Source organism: Fundulus heteroclitus, chromosome 12, assembly GCF_011125445.2.
Source record: "Fundulus heteroclitus isolate FHET01 chromosome 12, MU-UCD_Fhet_4.1, whole genome shotgun sequence".
NCBI lineage: Eukaryota > Metazoa > Chordata > Actinopteri > Cyprinodontiformes > Fundulidae > Fundulus > Fundulus heteroclitus.
In genome coordinates this window covers 35,196,491-35,216,895 of record NC_046372.1, presented here as the reverse complement: position 1 = coordinate 35,216,895, position 20,405 = coordinate 35,196,491, and the positions used below count along the sequence as shown (strand labels likewise).

At 41.2% G+C, this 20,405-nt stretch overlaps 1 protein-coding gene across 2 annotated transcripts in view; it reads right to left on the bottom strand.

The window, feature by feature from the left end:
• Window positions 1–1,555: 1,555 nt before the first annotated feature.
• The window catches only part of grk5l (G protein-coupled receptor kinase 5 like), a 37,966-nt gene continuing 19,116 nt past the window's right edge, over window positions 1,556–20,405 (bottom strand). Inside the window, exons 2-16 of one of the 2 annotated variants that reach the window (XM_012854765.3) lie at window positions 16,514–16,609; window positions 16,308–16,420; window positions 8,433–8,510; window positions 8,016–8,113; window positions 7,776–7,868; window positions 5,343–5,406; window positions 4,915–5,055; window positions 4,642–4,832; window positions 4,493–4,530; window positions 3,409–3,498; window positions 2,602–2,810; window positions 2,375–2,512; window positions 2,126–2,263; window positions 1,907–2,038; window positions 1,556–1,808 (exon numbers count right to left, since the gene is read on the bottom strand). In XM_012854765.3, coding sequence (XP_012710219.1) covers window positions 1,725–1,808; window positions 1,907–2,038; window positions 2,126–2,263; window positions 2,375–2,512; window positions 2,602–2,810; window positions 3,409–3,498; window positions 4,493–4,530; window positions 4,642–4,832; window positions 4,915–5,055; window positions 5,343–5,406; window positions 7,776–7,868; window positions 8,016–8,113; window positions 8,433–8,510; window positions 16,308–16,420; window positions 16,514–16,609 — 1,703 coding nt within the window. In that variant the 3' untranslated portion in view covers window positions 1,556–1,724. The remainder of the gene's footprint in view (window positions 1,809–1,906; window positions 2,039–2,125; window positions 2,264–2,374; window positions 2,513–2,601; window positions 2,811–3,408; window positions 3,499–4,492; window positions 4,531–4,641; window positions 4,833–4,914; window positions 5,056–5,342; window positions 5,407–7,775; window positions 7,869–8,015; window positions 8,114–8,432; window positions 8,511–16,307; window positions 16,421–16,513; window positions 16,610–20,405) is intronic. The other variant, XM_012854766.3, reaches the window with a different exon arrangement.

The window sequence follows — 20,405 nt, the reverse complement described above, 5'->3', positions numbered from 1 at the left end:
GGAGCTGCAGAGATCAACAGCCCAGGTGGGACAACATGTCGACAGACAATGGCCCCATTTGAAGTTTGTGTCCAGCCATTCATGAGACCCAGCAAACATGCAGAAGGTGCGCTGGTCAGATGAAAACAAAATCTATAACTGTGGCCTACATGCAAAACACCATGTGTGGTGGAAAACTAACACTGCACATAAGCCTGAAGACACCATCCGCACACTGACGAATGGCATGGGCCGCTTTATGTTGTGTGGATGCTTTTCTTCTACTGGAACAACGAGGCTGGTCAGAGTTGATGAAAAGATCAATTGAGCTAAATACAGAGCATGTCTGACACCCCCCAAACAAACTAGTTAGAGGCTGCAAAGGACTTGAGACCAGCGGCGGAGTGTCATGTTCCAGCAGGACAAGGACCCTAAACATAGAATGGCTCACATCAAAACATGTGCATGTGTTCAAGGCCTGAATCCATTTATCAATCTTAAGCAAAAATATTCACAGACACCTGAATGAGCTTTGAAGAACGAGCAAACCTGTCAGGCTGTTGATGTGGAAAAAGCTGGTAGAGACATCCACCAAGAAAATTACAACTGCAATAGCAGCAAAAGGTGGTTCAATAAAATATTTACTAGAGGACTGAATACAAATGCATGCCACACTTTTTAGATTTAGTTACAAATCAAGCTGAAAACCACAGTACATACTCCCGGATGAACCCACAGAAGCTTGCGGTTGTAACGTGAAAAAAAAAAATGGGAAGAAGTTCAAGAGGCATGGATAGTTTTGGAAGGCACTGCAGCTGTATGCGTGTATGTGTGTGTGTGTGTGCTCCAAGCTGTATGATATGTCTGCAGGCTCATATCGAAAGAAAAGTCTATAAAAGGGATCACGCATTCTGATCCTTCTGTAGCTCTACACGACAGCTAAAAACCTTCAAAAAAAACCCAACAATTCAACATGACGACAGTATCACAAAACTAGAACTGCAATCTTTGGCCTGAGTGTACGCGAAGGCAATGTACATCGTGTGTTGAGGTTGCTTGAGGTGACGTGTTCTGAATGTTTAGGAGTGATCTGAGGTCTGGAAGGTGAAGTATGGAGAAAGAATAAGTTAAGAGTTGTGCAGATGGAGACACGTAAGGGGGAAGCAGAGAGATGAGAGAGATATAGGTACAAGATACAGGCCAGAAATTACAAGACTGAAATGACAGGGGGGGGAAAAAAAAAAGAAAATAACCTTTTTTTTTTTGTCTTTGAAAAACAAAGTTCACCAAGTCCCCCCCCCCCCACCCCCACCCGAACATTATTCCCTGTGGTTGTCTTTATTATACAGTGAATCCCCTGAATATCAGCTTGTTTTCTTTCCTTTTCTGGTTCAAGAACAACAGTGGCTCTGTTCTGTAGTCCAACAATCCTGAGGGAAAGTAAGGTTTGTCTGAATATTTCCAAACATCTCCACAACATCGAGTGTCCTACTACTAATGCCCAGGATCTCAGGGCCTGGTCACTACACCCCCCCCCCCCCCCACCCCCACCCCCACCCCCCTGTGCCCTCCCCTCCCTAACCCTGCCCATGGGCTGACCATTTAGGCTTTCAGACAGGCTGTCTCCAGCTGCTGCTCAGGCCTTCAGCTGCGGACTAATCAGCAACAGGAAAGCCCTCCCGAGCTCCTTCCCTTCTTGTGAGTGCGTCTGCGGGTTAAGTAGCTCCCACACTGTCACTGTGCCGCTAGGGGGCAGAGTTGGACATGGAGTCCACAGAGTTTACACTGGAAGACTGCACACGGCTGTTGGAGATGGACACATCTGGGTGCTGTGGAGAACAGGGGAGAGAGACAGAAAGGGGCGCGTGGGTTAATTTGACCGTGCCCGTCTGGGTCCTCCGGCAGACGCGTGCTCGCATCCGCTTACATGCCTCCTGAAGATCCTGTCCAGCAGGCTACGTCTGGGTGGCTCCGGCGGCTGATTCCAGTCCAGATCCGGAGGCCTCGTCCCTTGAGGCCCAAACACATTCAGATCTCTGAAACACTCCGTTTCTATCATCTAAAAAAGGAGGCAGTAGAAGAAGTCAAAACATGAGGAGTGGCACCATTTACTGATCTCAAAATTCATTGGAGATGTCTCGCTTGCCTCGTTCTGCCATGGGATGGCAACACTGCCTGTAGCAAATTTGGAGTAGAAGTCGTTGTCAGTTTGGTCCAAATTTACTCCCTTGACAGTGGAGAATTGCTCAATGTCCAAAACATCCTTACAGTACACGGCCCGAGGCTGGGAGAGGGCAATGACCGGCGGAGGCAAATAGGGTTCAGAGGAAAATTAGCACGCAAGTACATTTGAATAGAGCATTTATCATCGATCGTTTCTGCGCACAGCACTCACATCAGGCATAAAGGGAGGGGCTACTATTCCGGCCTCCATCCTCTTGAAATTGATGCTTTTGAAGAACGAGTGGGCCTTGATGCCCGCTCCTCCATCTGCGTTACACCCCAGCCTCTGCTTGGGGTCTTTGGTGAGCAGCTGGCATGGCAGAAGTGAAGAGATGAGTTAGTCGGGTTATTTATCATTTATTTATATCCCTGCACACACAGCTTTCCACCCAGCCTCACCATTCTGCAGATTGCCTTTGCGTCCTCTGTAAACTTGTCGTTGTACTCCTCCTCTTCCTCCTGCACCCTTCTCTCCACTTCCTCTCGCTTCACTCGCTCTTTCCGTGCACGGAAGGGCGATCTTCCCGCCGTCATCTCGTAAACGAGGCAGCCCAGCCCCCACCAGTCGGGACTCATGGCATATTTTTCATTGTTGATCACCTCTGGAGCTGGAGGGAAGGAGAGAAAATAAAATTAAAAAAAAAACAGCTTGGCATGGTCGAATAACTTGTTCCAATGCACCATAAGAAAAGGATTTTGCACTGTGGTTTTAAATATTAGCCAAAATATCAGTTAAATGCTAATCAAGCATGCTGGTTTTTAAATCTAATGCTCAGTGATGATTTGACCGTAATTGTGGTTGAGAAAGTTTCTATGCCAGGTCATTTTACATCATTTAGCCGTATTTTGCCGAATGTTTAAGTCAAACTGGTTAGCATGAGAACTCGTTGCCAAGGAACAGCACAACTTAGCTGTGGTTGTCATGGAAACGTCATATTCAACCTTGGTAGAATGGATTTTACAAAAGTTTATTACTATCTAAGTAATAGTTTATGCCAAATCACAAACCATTTTAATTTAGTTTTTTTCTAACAAAATGAACTTAATAACAAATTAGATCCTACCTAATCTATCTGAGCAAGTATAGGCCTACAAAAAAATTGTGAGAATATAATTAACCTATTTTAGCTAGTCACACAGAGATTTGACTGGTTAAATCGGAACAGTTTATTTTAGCAGTGTGTCTTTCGCAAAGTTATTTCTTACCCATGTAGCCTACTGTCCCCACCCTGCCTCTGATGAATTCTCCTTCAGGCACTTTGATGGCCAGCCCCAGGTCAGAAATCCGAATGTGTCCTGAGGCAAAATAGCAGGTACATCAGCCGGTTATGTGGACAGGAGCCCCATACCTTTATTCGTTACTAAAACCAAGAAATACAAGCTAATTCTAACAACAGTACAATTCATAATGAGGAATTAGCATGTTTGAATGAAAATAAAAACTTTCTTACAGCTCTGGTGAAAAATTTTCATCCATCAATTGTAGCAGGATAGTCATATTAGTTTGGGGCTTTAAATTATGCTATTCAGTCGTTCTTTTCCGAGGGTGGGATGAGTTTTTATGGCAAAAAACTTTATTGAATTTTAAAAACAAAGATTTAATCTACAGGATTAAATTAATTCAGGACTGTCTCTAATCTACACCTGATTAAAATTGTACATACAGGCTCAGATATCACACATAGTACCAGTGCCTTGCAAAAAGTTTATAAAATAAGAAAGCGGAGGACTAGCTCTGAATTACTGAACTTAAATGTAAACCAACAGCTGAATTGCTGAAACTGGGACACAGTTGAATTTTCCAACAGCATCCCGAACACACATCAGAACTGGTTTTGCCCCTGATTACAACAAGCCAGTATTTTAAACTTCTGGAACGTTCCTGATCTTAACCTTAATGAAAATGTGGGAATTATGAATAAACCATATCAGTTCTGTTGAGATCTGGTCAAATATTTATCTAGAATTATATCTTTTTGACGGTAGGTGGTTGCTCTGCCACTTGCTGAGGGACATTTCACAAACTTTTATAGGGCAGTACGTCTATATTTGAGCTTGTAAGTTGGATCTGCGTAGATCAGAGACAAGCCACAGTAAATTCAAACTTGTGCACCTAATTCTTGTTTTTAAAATGAACAGAGGTTTTCTGTGCAGCACATCCCTAAAAGCCCCAAAGCAATATGACATTTTTGCCCATAGTTAGTGTAAGTACACACTATATAAGTTCAGGGTATTTATAATTTTAAATCGCCTTATATATTATAATCAGAAATCTGATTAGAAAACTTACCATTATCATCTAATAAGATGTTTTCTGGTTTCAAATCCCTAAAAATAAGAAATAATTTCGTGAAAAAAAAAAAAATCATCCATCGTCAATTTTCACACAAAGACTGGAGGAATGGTGTTGCTCGATGGCACACTCGATGCCAGGGCTACCTGTAGACGATGGATTCCCTGTGCAAATGCTCGAGCCCGCAGCAGATCTGAGCGGCGTAAAACTGGACCCTGTCTTTGTCGAAGCCTGGCGTGCCCATGTTGTAGATGTGAAACTTCAGGTCGCCCCCGTTCATGATGGTCAGCACCAGACACAGGGCGTCTTTGGTCTCATACGCGTATGCCAAACTCACCTAAGGACATGAAACAATGTGTTTCATGAAACTGTGCTAGAACAGATGCGCCAAAATTGCACACTCAGCAAGTTTTACTCACAACAAACCGACTGTTGACTTTCTCCAAAATCTGCTTCTCGTTCAGAGCCATGGACTCTCCTTTCCTCTTCTTGATCCTCTTCTTCTCCAGCTTCTTGCAGGCGTACATCTTTCCTGTTGCTCTGACCTGGCACGCACACACCTGGGTAGAAGGACAAAAATATAGCCAGCGTGTTACAGGAAGGTCCAAATAGTTTAGGTCAGTGGTTCCCCACCCTGGCCCTCAGAGAACCCTGTCCTGCATGTTTTTGCCGTCTCCTTGCTCCCACACACCTGGATTAAGCGAGTGGATGAGTGAGAGGCTTCTGCGGGACTTGATGGCATGCAGGTGAGTCAGGTGACATGTCGAAAACATGCTGGACAGGGGTCCCTGAGGACCAGGGTTGAGGGACCACTGGTGTGGATCTAGAACCCAACCGCTTCTCTTACCTCTCCAAATCCACCCTTTCCCAGCACCCGGTACTGTCTGAATGTGTCTTTAGTGATTGGTTGCCTGATAGAACACAGATACAGCGAAATCCATTAATAGATGGTTATGTGGTATCGATCAAGACAGAGATATTATCTGCAGAACTCAATACCATCCTGCCTCGGTTTCCTGTACAGAGGGGTGGGGCTTCTTGAGTGCAATTTCACTTTCCAGACACAGATACAATCAATGCTGCCTTGAAAGCCTGCTGCCTATACTTCAAACTGACCTCGCTAATTGTTTTGCATAAAATATCTTCTTTGCTGGATAATGAGAGACTGTCTTGAATTGAAATCGCGTCCTAACGTAAAGAATCATTGACACATATAGGATGGGGGCTCCACTTATGTAATCTAGGGGATATTTATGAAGAATGATGCTTCATACACAAAATATGGTTTCAAAAGCTACATAAAAAATGAAACGCATTTAAAGGAAACTCTCCGCTGTATTTAATAAAGCAAACCTGTGATATCATTTACAACAGGGGTTTTCAATCCTGGTCCTCGGGAACCCCTGCCCCGCATGTTTTAGGTGTGTCCCTGCCTCCACACAGGTGGCTCAAATAAATGGGTGATTAACAGGGCCGCCGCAGCCACTGAGCTATATTATACACTGGAGTGCTAATCACCCGCTGTTTGAACGAGTCGCTTTGAAGCCACCAGCCGCCATATTGGTACTCCCTATTTCCCCCCAGTGACTAGGGAATATGTGCGCTACAGCATCGAATAACGAGGATTTTCTCATGTTCAGGGGAGGCTTAAGACTTAAGACTTTATAGTTTTATGTTATGTACTATCAAGTAATGAGAAAGTCATGTGCTGAAATATGTTAGCATTTTATTCATTTAAATATATATATTTAACATTTATAAATATATAACTAACAATATACAAAAACATATATTTACATATGTGTATACATATATATACATATACACATACTTATATATACATATATATATATTTAATATGAATAACATGTAAAATATTTCAGCACCTAATTTCCTAGTAGTTGATAGTGTTAGTACATCCACTGAGTGTAGAATTACCTATGAAACGTTTTCACACAGCCAGAAAACTGCTTGTTGTTGCAACCAAATCCTATGGAATTCTGTGAGAGTAGGGAGTAGCAAGATGGCGGCCAGTGACTTCAGTTTTTCGGCAAAATCAGCACTCCAGTGTATTATATAGCTCAGTGGCCGCAGCCCTTAATGGCTCCTGGCGATCATGCCATGATTTGATTCAGGTGTGGCGGAGCAGCGACACGTCTAAAACACGCAGGATTAAATCGGTTTTAGATTAATAAGAATCTAACAAATACAGGTTTTCCTCAGAATCAACCACATGACAAATGTGGCGGAGGAGATATTTCACTTGTTTTTCGGCATTAATAGGTTTGCTTTCTATAATATCATTAAAAACATCACTTAACAAATGTGAACAAAGAGCCCCCTTCAGATTATTAGCGTCCCAGATAAAGACATATCAACGGCTTTCAAACACATCCATCTTGTATTGCAGAAGCAGAAGCTCACGCTGAAACATTTAGCAACATTTTAAACATTGTATGTGTGCACTTTAACTTGTTATGGGGGCAATGAGAGTAATTAATATAGTGGTGGAGAAGTGATGCTCTGGGCTCATTTCTCTTCCACGTAGCCTGGGAGTCGTAGTAGATTTCACAGCCTCATAAACTCCTTGAAATGTTTGAAGATTGTAAAGAAAACTGGGAAGTTTTAACAAATGTGTTTTGAACAAATTCATATCCGCAACATACATTGAAACCCTTTTTGTTGATACTTTTTAAAACCTGTATTAGATGAAGGCTTCCAGATTTTATTTAAAATGTCCCAGCGTTTTAATGCCAAGTTCTCGGGCTCTTTGGAAGAGAAATTACCCCACAGCATCACAAATACATGTTCTCCCGCTGACTAAACTAAAGGCTGGATTTTGTTCAAACTTTCAGTGCAAAATTATACTGCTGCCAAATTTAATTAATTCATTTACTTTATTATTTATTCTAAGGTATTTGTTTCATATCTGCACCAGGTGTTTCAACAAATTGTAGAGGGTGCTGGAGACAGTATATGTTTTGGCATTTCACACCATACCTCTACTCCTAAAGATGAACAATATTTTGTAAAAATACATAAAAACTACACAACAACCTGTAAATAAAATATGACTTAAAGTAAACAATGCAACAGCTTCATTTGCACAACCTTGAGCAAGCCAAATTCTGCACAGAAGTTGAGTGAGTCGCCTTACTGTTGCAGAACCTTTACAGTTGGCTTTCTGCATGGCCTTTAAAAATGAACATTGATCTGATTTCATTTTATTCAGCATTTGGATTTATTTTCCACAAGGCGATGAAACAAAACTTCAACAAACCTCTCAAGCATCTTCCACTGAAGGAAGCGGTCAAAATACATGGTGTTCTGATAGTCGGAAAATGGAGCTCCACTCAGGTGCTCATGGACCGCCCTGGTGCAAAAGACAAAAGCAAAAGTCACAGTCAAAACTCTTTCCTCTGATTACATGACGTGGCCTAAAATAAAAAAAAAACGTGAAACTGTAGAAAGAAATCTAGTCATGTGAGAAACAGGTGAGAGTGAACGAATGGCGACTCACTTGCGGCACTCGCCGAAGATCTCCTTACAAGGACTGAGCTCTAGGTTCTCTCTGCATTGCTCTGCAAAAGCCTCCGCTATGTCTACTCGCTGAGGTGACTACGTCAACACATGTAAACACACACAGTCACAAGTATGCACAAAAACACACGCAAATCCATCCCCTCCCAATGTATGTCCACTTAAAGAAAAAGGGGAAACCGTGAATGACATGCATTCCTGCATTTTCAGTATATAGTTTCTGGTAGATTAACACATTAAATAATGACATCTTTGGAGATTATCTCTGCGACAAAGTTCATTGTTTTCTCAAGACTGTTATATTAACCTCGGTCAAAGGTCAGGAGTTTCGCTTTTGCAATAAAGCATTAACTTCAAAGGGTTCTGAGGTATGAAAATACCAGATAGGGAAACTTACTTGTTTTGAAAGAAAGGTTTTGATGATCTGCTCCGCCCTGCTTTTTCTGTTCTCATCAGGTGTAACCTCATAGTCTTCCTAAAAGAAAAAAAAAAATCCAAATGGCGGTATTAATATCAGTATCCTGGTCCTGACTTGTGCTACTCTCTGTAATAACTTTTTTTTTTCCGTGCTGAGAGGTCAAATTTTAAACCAGCATGGCTCTCATATAAAAAATGTGGACCAGATCGGTTCATATATTACTTAACTTTTTCCCAGACAGTAAAAAAAAAAACATAAAACATGTCTGTGGGACTTCTGAAGAGCCGTCACAGTACATTAGTAGTTCATTTTTGTGGCATTTTGTGTGTAAAAAAACAAACATGACACTAACTTAACTAAAGACGACAAACTAACACCGTACCCTCGGAAGTCTATTTGTTGTCGGCGTGATGTAATTTAGTTCTTTAAATAATTTACCTGAATTGTTATTTTTTTAATGTTGGGGTGATCAGATGTCAAACAATTTCAAAGCATTTAAGAACAAACAATGGGTGCACAGGTTCAATTTTACTGTTCATTTTCTCTAATCCATACCTTGGCTTGCAAAAGTATTCATACCCCCTGAACTTTACCACATTTTGTCACATTATAACCACAAACATAAATATATGCTATTGGAATATAATGTGAAAGTTTAATGCACAGTGCTATACAATTGTGCCCTGCCTCGATTCCTTTCTAGTTTCCTTCCACTTTTCCGTCTTTGCATCCTTCCTCCTTCCTTGTGTGCTGCCCCCCCCCACTCCCCCCCAACACACACACACCTCCCCCTGCCATATGTAAAGCCTGCTCACTGTAGAAATATCAGCCATAAATTAATTGTGAATGTTTGTGTTTCATATTCTAATATCAAACAAACTGTCTGGAAAATACATCAATTTCAGTCTGGAAATGTATGGATGTTTTACATTAAAAAAAATTTAAAATACAGGAATCCTGCATAAAGCAAATGCTGTCTGTCTGTGAAAAAGACCTCTGAGTCTGCATCAGTAGGTCTCACAGTCGTGTTCACATAAACACACACACACACACACACCGCTTTCTGCTTGGTGCTCAACATAAGCCGGCGCTGAGACAAACGGGTTATTGACTGCTCGATGCGCTGGACATTTTCTCGAAGGCAGCAACATGAAAGTGCTCTGATGTGTTTCCCAGCCAGTACTTTTCATTTCTACGAAGGGACACGGTAAGCAACCCGATGTTCGTGATGCAAGATGCCCCCCCCCCCCCCCCCCCCACACACACACACACACACACACACCCTCCTTCTACTAGCTGGGCTTTTTCCAGCATGGGTCCGCGTTGCCTGGCAATCCCACAGTAAACACGGTGGGATTCCTTGAGGTCCTGGAGTGTCACAGTATGTCACACCAGCGTCACCAGATTTCCACTACAACACACACACACACACACACACACACACACACACACACACACACACACACACACACACACACACACACACACACACAGTCGTGCCCGCACACTAAATGCACGCAAAACCCAACCGCTTAAGTGACTGAAATCGATTGAAAAACCACAAAGCAACTGACAAAAAAAAAAATACAGAGGAAAATATGTATTGCGTGCAAAGAAACATTTTGGAAAATGATTCAAACAAAGAGAATAGTGCTTGTTGACAGAGTCTTTGTTATCAGAAGTTTCACTGATAATGCCCACACACGCACACACCGAGATATTCTCACAAGCACGCAAACAACAAAACGGCGATCTGACTCCCACCCTTTGCCGGTGGGGGGGTCAGCCAAAGGGGAAAGGAGACGCCCCTTTGGCTTTTTGGAAGCGGTGGGGTTCCAACACACAAACCCGTACACACATACACCCTCCTGTGATGCAGGCGGATTCTCCGGATGCCCCCAAGTGCATTCCCCTCCTCAGTTCCAAGCACCAAACGCACGCGTTCTCTCCTGAAACTGAGCATGCAGGCTTTCCCCTCCTCGTCTTCGTTTTCCCGCTAATTGCCAACATCATTTCTAAGATCTTCTGAAAATGCTTGGCGACTGAAAATTGCGTAACATCTCAAGCAAACCTCACAACTGCACACAGCTCACACGTGTGGGGGGGGGGGGGGGGGGGTGTAATTTAATCACCCGACGTGCGAGGATCTGCTCGGCTGGAGCCGCACTCAGACCTGGCTTATTGAGTGCCGCTAAATAATACCCAGCAATGAGCGAGGCGTCAGCGCTGGTCACATGGGCTGAGTGCAGAATTAGCTGCGGCGTGTGTTTGGGATGAGTGCGTGTAAGTGGTTTCCCTCTCGTAGAGGTGGTCGCTTTCAGGAGTGGGTGGTTAAAGGAAGGCAGAGCAAGGGAGGGAGAGGTGGTGGGGTGTTCTGGGATTGGGAAACAATGCTGTCCTTTCTGTGCTGTCACATGCCCCACAAAGATATGGCGACTGTTGATAGATAAAGACTTAAATGTGTCATGTGGGAGATATTTAGTCTAGACGCAGAGTGAGAAAAGGGAACGTGTGTGGGGTGTGGGGCAACCTGGGTAAACGTCCAGGAGATCTGCCTGCTTGAGTGATCGAAGCGCTGCCGAAGCGTATTATAGACCGCGGCGCAATCAGGACAGTTCACTGAAACAGTTGGTCTGATGACTGACGCGTGGCGCTGCTTTTCTTTCCTTCCGCTCAGATAACTGTTTCCCTTTGCTGCCCTTTGCAGAGATGCTCACAAGCAGTTTGAATAAAGAGAGCTTTACAACAAAACAACGAACGCCGCTCTTCGGCTTCAAACCGCAGCTCGTTGTAAATCAAAACCAAGTGCTAACGTCGAGCTAACATTTACAGACTTTATAGGGTAAACAACAAAATTAGAGGTAATCGCATTTTCAGTAGGGTTTTTCTGAAAACAAGTCTTTGATTTCACACATCAGCTAGCATGTACATCAAAACAGAATGCAAATTTATAGATAGCCATCAAGTATGGATTTTATCGGCTGAAAAAAAAAATCCATGCCATCTTTATTTTTTAGATATTTAAGCTGAATCTAACTTTGCCTTTTACAAGCTAATACAAGATTTGAGTGGCTAATGCTTACACTTGCTTGACATCCATACTTGTACGCTTGTATCAAATAAGGACATTGTTGTCTAAATCTGGTTACTATGTAACATAATAGCCATATTCTATAAAATCATCCGTATATAGCGGTACCCCTGCTGTTGTGGCTATGTACTAAAAGCTTGTTTTTTTGACAGATTAAAGAGAGACTATTTTTATTTGTAATGTCTTGGTATTTCATGAAGACTTCATATAGCTATGGATGCCTAAAAGGTTCCCGGGGCATTTGGGAGGGAAACAGGTCCACAACAGAACCTTTAACTCACTTTCTATACTTTTCCTCCACTAACTAAATGAATGCAAATTAAGTTTGATTTTTAATCGCAGGCAACACAGAGTCAATATACAGTCATTTAAACCGACACAACAACTCCTTTAGTAAGAAAACATTTCAGGGGGACTATACATGAGAAGAGCTACATTTGTTATTCTTATAGAAGTAGCCCTGCGATGGACTGCAGACCTGTCCTGGGTGTAGTCCGCCTCTCGCCCAATGACTGCTGGAGCTTCTGCACGGATAAGCGGGTACAGGCGCTGGATGGGTGGATTTTCATAGCAAAGCAATATTAACCCTCTGATCAAAACTCAACACTATAATTTATCATAACCTTTTAAATCATTTCCCCAAGAAAGAGAGGAAGGCTGCATGTTTGAGACATTAGGCATGTAGAGCTTAACACCCTTGATTGTAAAGAAAACTATACTAGCCTGCAGTAAATGTTAGCGATTAACCTCCTATCTGACTAGCAGTGTGTCAGGCTGCAATGTGCCCATCTTGATCTGTGTAACATTTACTTGTTATGTAAATGTATTTGGATTTGATTTTGTAGTGGTTTAACTTTTTAGCAGAGCATATAAACAGAACAGATATGGCTAGTTCATTGTGACGGACTGCAGTGGGTCAATGTGCCACACTGGTTTCTTAATTTTACCCAGTAAATATTTTTTTTAACCAACAAATATTAAAATATTGTACAACAGGACCAAAATGATGATATTTTGAGGAAAATAGGTCTCTACAGGTTGATAGAACACCTAAAACAGTATCGCTGTCGGCGTGAAGGGGCGAACAATGTGAATCATTCACAAATCTGGCAGCTGTAACATTATATTTTGCATGTAGCGTTGAGTTGAAAAGCCTCATCTTCTCTGAACTTAGTAGAGGAACACATAGTCTTTACCATTAGGCTATATTTTCAGTTCTGTTTGGTTAAACAGCAAATACTCTCAACTGTTTTCTTCTTAAAGCACTACAAGACAAACAGGTCCAGTTCAAACCCAATTAATGTCAATCCAAATGCTCACCCTAGTTTAACTTAATTTAATATTTCTAATAAAAACACTGTTATTTGTAGCAATTTTGCGGCAGTATTTAATTTCTAACTTACATCATATTCACGTAGTTTACTAAATATGCTCCTTTCTCCACCATCGGATTCAGTAACAAATTCCTTGTATGCTTACCTTTAAGTAGAAACGTTTTAACAAAGGATGCCTTTTATTTTTATGGATTCTGTGCTGCCTTAGTTGTATCCAATGGGTTTTATGTCTGGGGAACCTGATATGACGAGTAACCATGTCAACAGGAAAGTTGTTTACAAAAGCAGAAGCAGCTGACTGAACTCTCCAAAGTTCATCGAATGTTCAAAATAGGACCGCCAGATCCCTAATGGGTTGAGGAGGAAACATGGTGGATAGGAGTTTAGCTTCAGAGGGGAGAGTGTTGAGGAATAAGTTTTAATGATTTGTTTCCTTCATCATTCTGTGAAATATGAGATTCCCGGTACACAGAAAAGACTTAGAGCAAAATGCTGATAAGCACATAATGGCAATAAAGGTCTCCACATACTAATCTGTGTCTGCATGTGGGAGCCATTTGGACCTTTCTCAGGACAAATGCTGCACCGGACTCTACCCAGACGTGGCTGCAGGAAGATATTTCAGACTCCATCAGCTTTCAGACTCGATGGCAGACTTAAAACAGCGGATAAAGCATTAGAGGTCTACTGGAGCTTCTAGAGCTCTATTACTGTTTGGACACATAAAAGGAGACCACTAATTCCCACAACAGCAGCACTATCGCTGTGTAATCACTAACTGATAGGGGTGCAGCCACATCTTGTGATATGAAAATGGGGGCATTATTTCTGATTAAGGTAAAGTCTGTCTTGCGAAGCATGATTCAGTTTCTGTTTTAGTTTAAAGCTATTATCACTAGTGTTGCACCGATACCGATACCAGTATCGGACGGGGCCCCGATCCAGCAGTAAAATGGTGGTATCGGTATCAGCGAGTACCAACAAAAAGGCACCGATACCATTTTGATGTTTGTACGTCACTTGAACGCAGCCTTCTCTCTCCCGACTAGTGTTATACATGTTATATAAGTTCATGAAAGTTGCATTATTTTGGCATTTGAGAGCCAAAACTCAGGGTTTAAAAGAGATTATTCAATTATTAATGTCATTTTACTGTCTTACTGTTGCACTACTGTTATACGTGTTATAATTTCACGAATGTTGCACTATTTTAGCCTTTGAGAGCCAAAACTTAGGGTTTAAAAGAGATTATTGTAATTTTACTGTCTTACTGTTGTATTACTATTATACATGTTATAATTTCACGAATGTTGCACTATTTTAGCCTTTGAGAGCCAAAAGTTTATTCAACTATTGTCACCCATTCCAGGTAGGTAATAAAAAGTTCTACTACCCTAAGTAGTATGCAGTTCTTCATATATACACACACACATCAATTTCAAACAGATGGTATCGGTATCGGCCAATACTGGACAGCCAGGTATCAGGTATCGGTATCAGGGCCAAAAAAATGGCATCGGCGCAACACTAATTATCACAGACCTCCAAATAAATGGGGATATATGTTGGGACTCTTATTTTGAAGAAAGAAAGGAAGTAGTTCTTGAGTTGCTGCTCTAATACCACAACAGCAACACTTGGTCACATTGCAGTGGTCCTTTTTAAGGTTGTAGCTTGCCAAATCAAGTGAACACATTGATCTAAGAATACACAGTTGAGCATTTGTCTAATTAGCATTTATTTTTTATTAAGTTAATCTTAAATTAAATTAACTTTCCTTGGGAAAACGGTGTTCTCTGTCACTCAGATTTAAATAACTAAAGAACAAGAAATTCACCACTGTCAAAACAGTCTGATACAACACAATAAATAAAATGTAAAAGCAGAAAATTAGATGGTATTTTTAAACCCACGTTGTAATAAAAAATAAAAAACTACAGTAGGAGGCTGAAATACTTGTCTTTCTTCTAGAGTTTTTTTGTTTTGTTTTTGTTTGTTTTTTGTGAAATAAAACCTGGAGTCGTGGGATTACTTAAAGCCATTTTTAATCATATGTTTCTTGAACCATATCCTGGTTTGTTTATAGAGAACGAGGAGTTGGCCTTGCCAGTTGGAGTAAGAAGGGCTCACATGGGAAAGAGAATAACAGGCTCAATGGGGAACAGCAGCAGAACCCAGACGGTGATCTGCTGCACTGAATGCTCCAAATATTTGATACCAACGCCTGAATTATAGACAAGAATCTTAAAGCCAGTGGGGAGAACAAACTGGCTGCTAAAGACACTGGCCTTTTCTATTGTTTTTTTTCTTTTTTTTTAGGAATAGGCACTGCAGTTGTGCAACTCTCCTTCATAATCCTAAATATTGACAGTGATCAAACCTGATGCTAATACTTGTGTACTGAAAAGAAATTCTCTTAAATAGATAGAGATTCAGGAAGCCTTTTTTACGAGTCAAAACACACACAAAAAATGTAATGTTTCCATAGGTTTTTTTTTTTTAGCCTAAGAATAAACAAATTGAACTGAAGCCTTTCAAATAAATGCAAAACATGGAGGAGTCCAACCTGGACACAGTACCAGTCTTTGATTTGAGCAACGTGGTTCATTTGAAAAATTTAAATTGAGCATTGAGTGTTACTTTTTTTAAGACTACACCAGGGATCACCAACCTTTATGAAACTGAGAGCTACTTTATTGGTACTGTGTCACACGAAGGGCTACCAGTACTGACCGTTGAACTACAAGAGTCCAAGCTCACCTTAACTTTACGTAATATAAATATGTTTTTAATGCTTTTGTCATTTATAAATCTATGTAAATACAAGTATGATTAAAAAGGAAGAGCAACTGAATGAAATAGCATTTTAAATGCAGTTCACTGAAGGGTTGTGCTATTTTTTAGAACAGGCTTGAGGGCACCACATGTGGTCCATGGGGGCTACCTGGTGCCTGCGGGAACCATGTTGCTGATCCCTGCTCTGCACTATATTTTATCATCAACATTTAAAAATCTAAATGCTCAGATTAGATTATTCTGGAGTAAGTAAACAGAAATCTCCTTACTGCACATTTTGAGATAGAAAACAGAGTAAAGGTATTTTCTGACATGTTTTTTTTTTTTTTTAAATCAAAACACCCTTAGATTGAGGCTGTGGATGGCATGTTTATTAGTGTAGCATTGTTCACACCCAAGGTAATTGTAAGTGCTTTACAGAAAAAAAGAACAAAAGCAAAAAAAGACAAAAACTCACATTAAAAATAGGAATACGTGAAGGGGAATAATAGTAAAGTTTAGGCAAGGTTGACAACCTTAATATTCAGACTGTTTAAATATGGACTACCAAATTCTCCCTTTTCCATATAAATAAATAAAGGAAAACCTAGAGTGGGGAAAAAAAGTCAATTAAATGGGTGTGCTTATGCGTACCGTTGCATCTAGCAGCTGGATGCATCGTTGCAAGTTGGGTTTGGTCTCACAGTAAAGACGAAAGAGAAGCCGTCCAATAGGCTGCTTGTCACAGATGCTGGCATAATCCCTGTCTTCAAAAGTTTAAAAAAAAAAAAAAGCAAACAACTTAGCACCAACAGCCGAAACACACCCTCCTGAGGTGAGGAGAGGGCACAAACACCTACCGATGGTTTTTCCCAGTTCAGCGCACTGGCTTATGTGGGGAAAGCGAAGGATCTCCTTCCATTTTTTGCTCCTGCCTTTCCGTTTTCCACCTCCACCTGTGGCGACACAAACAGAAGTAATAAAGATGTAAAAATGGCAGGACTTGATGAAGTTGTCTAAAGTACATTAACCAGTGGGGAAAAAGAGCGAGGACTAATGTCTAACAGAAGTAGGAGAAAGGAGGGAGGGAGGGGGTGGTAGTGAATGGGCTTTCCCCTGAATGAAATCATAGTCCCAGAGCATATATTTAATTCATAGATTACGTCTCACTTCCTCTGTAAATTTCTCCGTCGACTTTCCTCCGAACTCACAAGCTTCTGAGTGGAGAAGTGGAGCAGCGTGTGTGTTGAGTGTGAGGGAATGTGCGTGTTTGCGTTCGCTCAGACAGAAAGTCGGTCCTGACCAGCTCCGCTCCCACAAGAACTCAGGACTCAGCCTGAATGGATTCCAACACCCTCAGCCTTCGCACATCTAATCCAATAAACCAATGTGCTTTTCCTGTTTGTCTGCTTTCACGTGCTATTTTCAGACCCTGTCAAAATCATATTTGTCTTGCTTAATGTCGCCGTAATAGAATAAAACACAATTTGCAGTGAAATATGTCTTCTTTCATTTTTATGTCTCCGCAACTGCTCCAAATGAACTGACAGGGATTTTCCCCATTCGCTGCCCCCGGTTTACCCAGTGTGATAGGCAGCGAGTGCTTGAAAGCAAGAGAGGAAACGACAAGCAGACATCTTTAAGTAATAACTCAGGAATCTGAGATGCACTACGTCATGCTGGAGCCTGTGAGCGAAAGCTTCAGCGGTTTTCCCATCAATCCTGCAGCATTCGTGCCTCATCCTTTCCATTCCAGCTGCCTGAAATGCATCTGTTTACCCCCCAACACTGTACTGGACGATCTAAAACAAACACACTTTACTTCATGGAATTTTGATTATCTGTGACATCTTTACAGTGCCTGGCAAATCATTTTGGGACATTCAAACCATAATGTATTGTTATTTGAATTAGTGGGGGTGAGGGATGGGGTGGGGTGGGGGCAGATACAGCGCATCACTCGGAGCATACCCTCCCCACAACAAAACACGGTGGTGGCAGCATCATGCTGTGGGGACCAGCAGGAACATGGTAACAGTAGGTGGTTCTACCAAGCATTGCCCTAGAAAGGCTAAAAACAGATTGATGCCAGACTGTTTTATGAAGAAATGTTATGAAGAAATGTTATGAAGAAAGAAAAAAAAAGTCACAATACCGACAAAAAAAAACCAGAACGTCAAGAGCATTTTATTGGGATGTGGTGCGACAGACCAACTCAAAGCAGTGCATAGCCAAGTGAAAATACAGTAGTGTGTATGCAGCAATCTTGTTGTCCATAGATAGAATGAAGTCAGTAGAAGTTTAAAATCTCAGAAATAATGGCAGGAAGAAAGCCCTTTTTAATAGAAAGTCATAAGAAGTCCTGTTTGCAGTTGGCCAATAGCTATGTAAAGGACAGAACAAAACGCGTGGAGGAAGATACTCTGGTTGGATGAGATGAAAAAGGGAACTTTTAAACCTTTGTTAAAAACTCCATGTGTGTCAAAAGCCTAAAACTGCGCATCACGCTGAACACACCATCCCCACCTTGAAACATGGTGGTGGCAGCATCATGCTATAGGGATCCTAAATACGAATGCATGGCACAATTTTAAGTTGTATCTTTGTAAAGCCAACTATCTTTTTCATTCCAATTTGCTGTTAAACAGTTAATGGTCGTATCCTGAAACATAAAGGAGTCCAATGAGTTATAGGAGTATCTTAGCAATGTCCTTTATTTAATACTGCTTAAATAAGCTGCTTTACACCTTAAAATACAAGAAAAAGGTGAGCATCTTAGCTAAAACATTTTTTTTTTCTCCAGAAAAAGGGATAACGGATTCTATAATTGACCATTTTTACTGTTTCTGTGTCTTGTTTAGTTTACAAAAAAGAAAAAGAAAAAAAAAAGAGTGTGCTGGCTTGCAAGGATCCTTGTCACAATCTTAAGTTCAGAAAACTTTTCTTTTCATACCCAAACCTCACAGCAGCGGAACCTAGAGCCACAGAACAGCCGTATCATCGTGAGCAAACATGAAGCAAGAATGTCTTAATAACCGAAGTCAAAATATCCCCTGAGACAATCATTAACCTCCAGCATCTGCTCCTCATCAACATTACGGTAGACCAAACACGCTACGTTTAGAAACGGCACACTTCCTTATTCAAGCCCCAGTTGTTCTCTGAAAGGAGTTAATGAGTAAAGGTATGCAGGACGACTAAATGTCAGCATGCTTTTCGGTGGTAAAGCATTTTAATCTCTTTTATTAAAACATAATGTCAGCCAAAACACACACAGCAGTACAGTGAATGGAGAAGGTCATTCCCCACCGGGGGCCACTAAAATGAATGTGCCTGTGCTACTGTCAGGCATCTACGGATGAAAGGGTCCGCCAAACGGCACAGATTTCCTGCCACAGGTCAGCGGCGTGTTAAATAATTGTACTAAACACTGGGTTCCACCCAAGCATTCAAAGTGTACACAATGCTGAGACAACCACAAATAACGCAGTTCCTCCTTTTTCTGTCCGCGTCCTGTTTTCTTTCCCTCTCGCTGCACCCTGAACTTGTTTATTTATTCATCTTCTCCACTGCCTTCTCCTCATCTTCCCATTAATGCTTCTCCCACTTTACCTCTCCCGTCCGAACAAAGCTTTTTCTTTCACAATGTGTTCAAGGTTGCTGTCATCTTTATATTTTGCGACCAAGTTACGGCAGCCCGGGATCGGCCTAATTCAATGCTTCAGGCTCGCCAACCCTCGTTCTATGTTGTTTACAGCTTTATGGACAGGAAACTACAACTCTATTTAGTACAACATCTTTCAGATCTGAGGTGTTACCTATCAGGGCATAATAGAAAAAAGATCTGGTCACCATGATGTTATTTATTAAGCAAGAATTAAACCAAAATTGAAAGGCTGTGACATTTATTGATAAATTAAGCATGGGCAAATGTGACTACCTCTATAAATTAGTCACTTTGCCTACTGGCTGGTCCGGAGTATACAGAGGTGTGTGTTAACACGATAACGAAAGCACGACAATAATAACTTTACAGATACTATTTTTAATCTGGGGAGGGATATAAGGCCACTTCCAAAATCAATGAAGTTTATTGTTTAGACATCGAAACATCTCCAGGAGTAGAGGCCCCATCAAATTCACCCCAAGTTCAGATTATGTGACGCTTTGAGACATGATAAAAAAAGAAAGAAAGAGCTCCAACTTACACTTCGTAAGCCTCAGTTAGCAGGTTAAAGGTTGAGCTCAAGATAAAACAATTTAGAATCAGAATTCGACTCTAAAAAAAAAACAGAAGTTGGGCTTGTTTGGAGGTTTGTCAGGAGAAAGACCGTCGCAGCATGATTTACGTTCGCAAAGTTGCATCTGAATGAACCACTGGACTTCTTGAATAATTTCTCTTGGACATATCCGACCAAAGTGGAAATGTTCGGACGTAAAGCATGGGGACATGTTTGGAGAAAAGATAAACACCTTGTATCAGTATAAACACATTAAACTGTCAAACACTGAGGATGGGGTAATTTGCACCACCACAGGATGAGGGGCACCTTACCAAAATATTCTAGACCCACTTTTAAGCTCTTTAACTAAGAGCATTAATTAATGCACAACGCCCTCAATGAACTAAAAAGATCTGGTCAGGCATCCATGCAATGCGAGTGACTGATAAAGTCTTTCACAAAACAAATACTTCAAGTTATTGATGTTAAAAGTTATTCTATCAGCTAATAAATCATTTGGTGTGCTTAG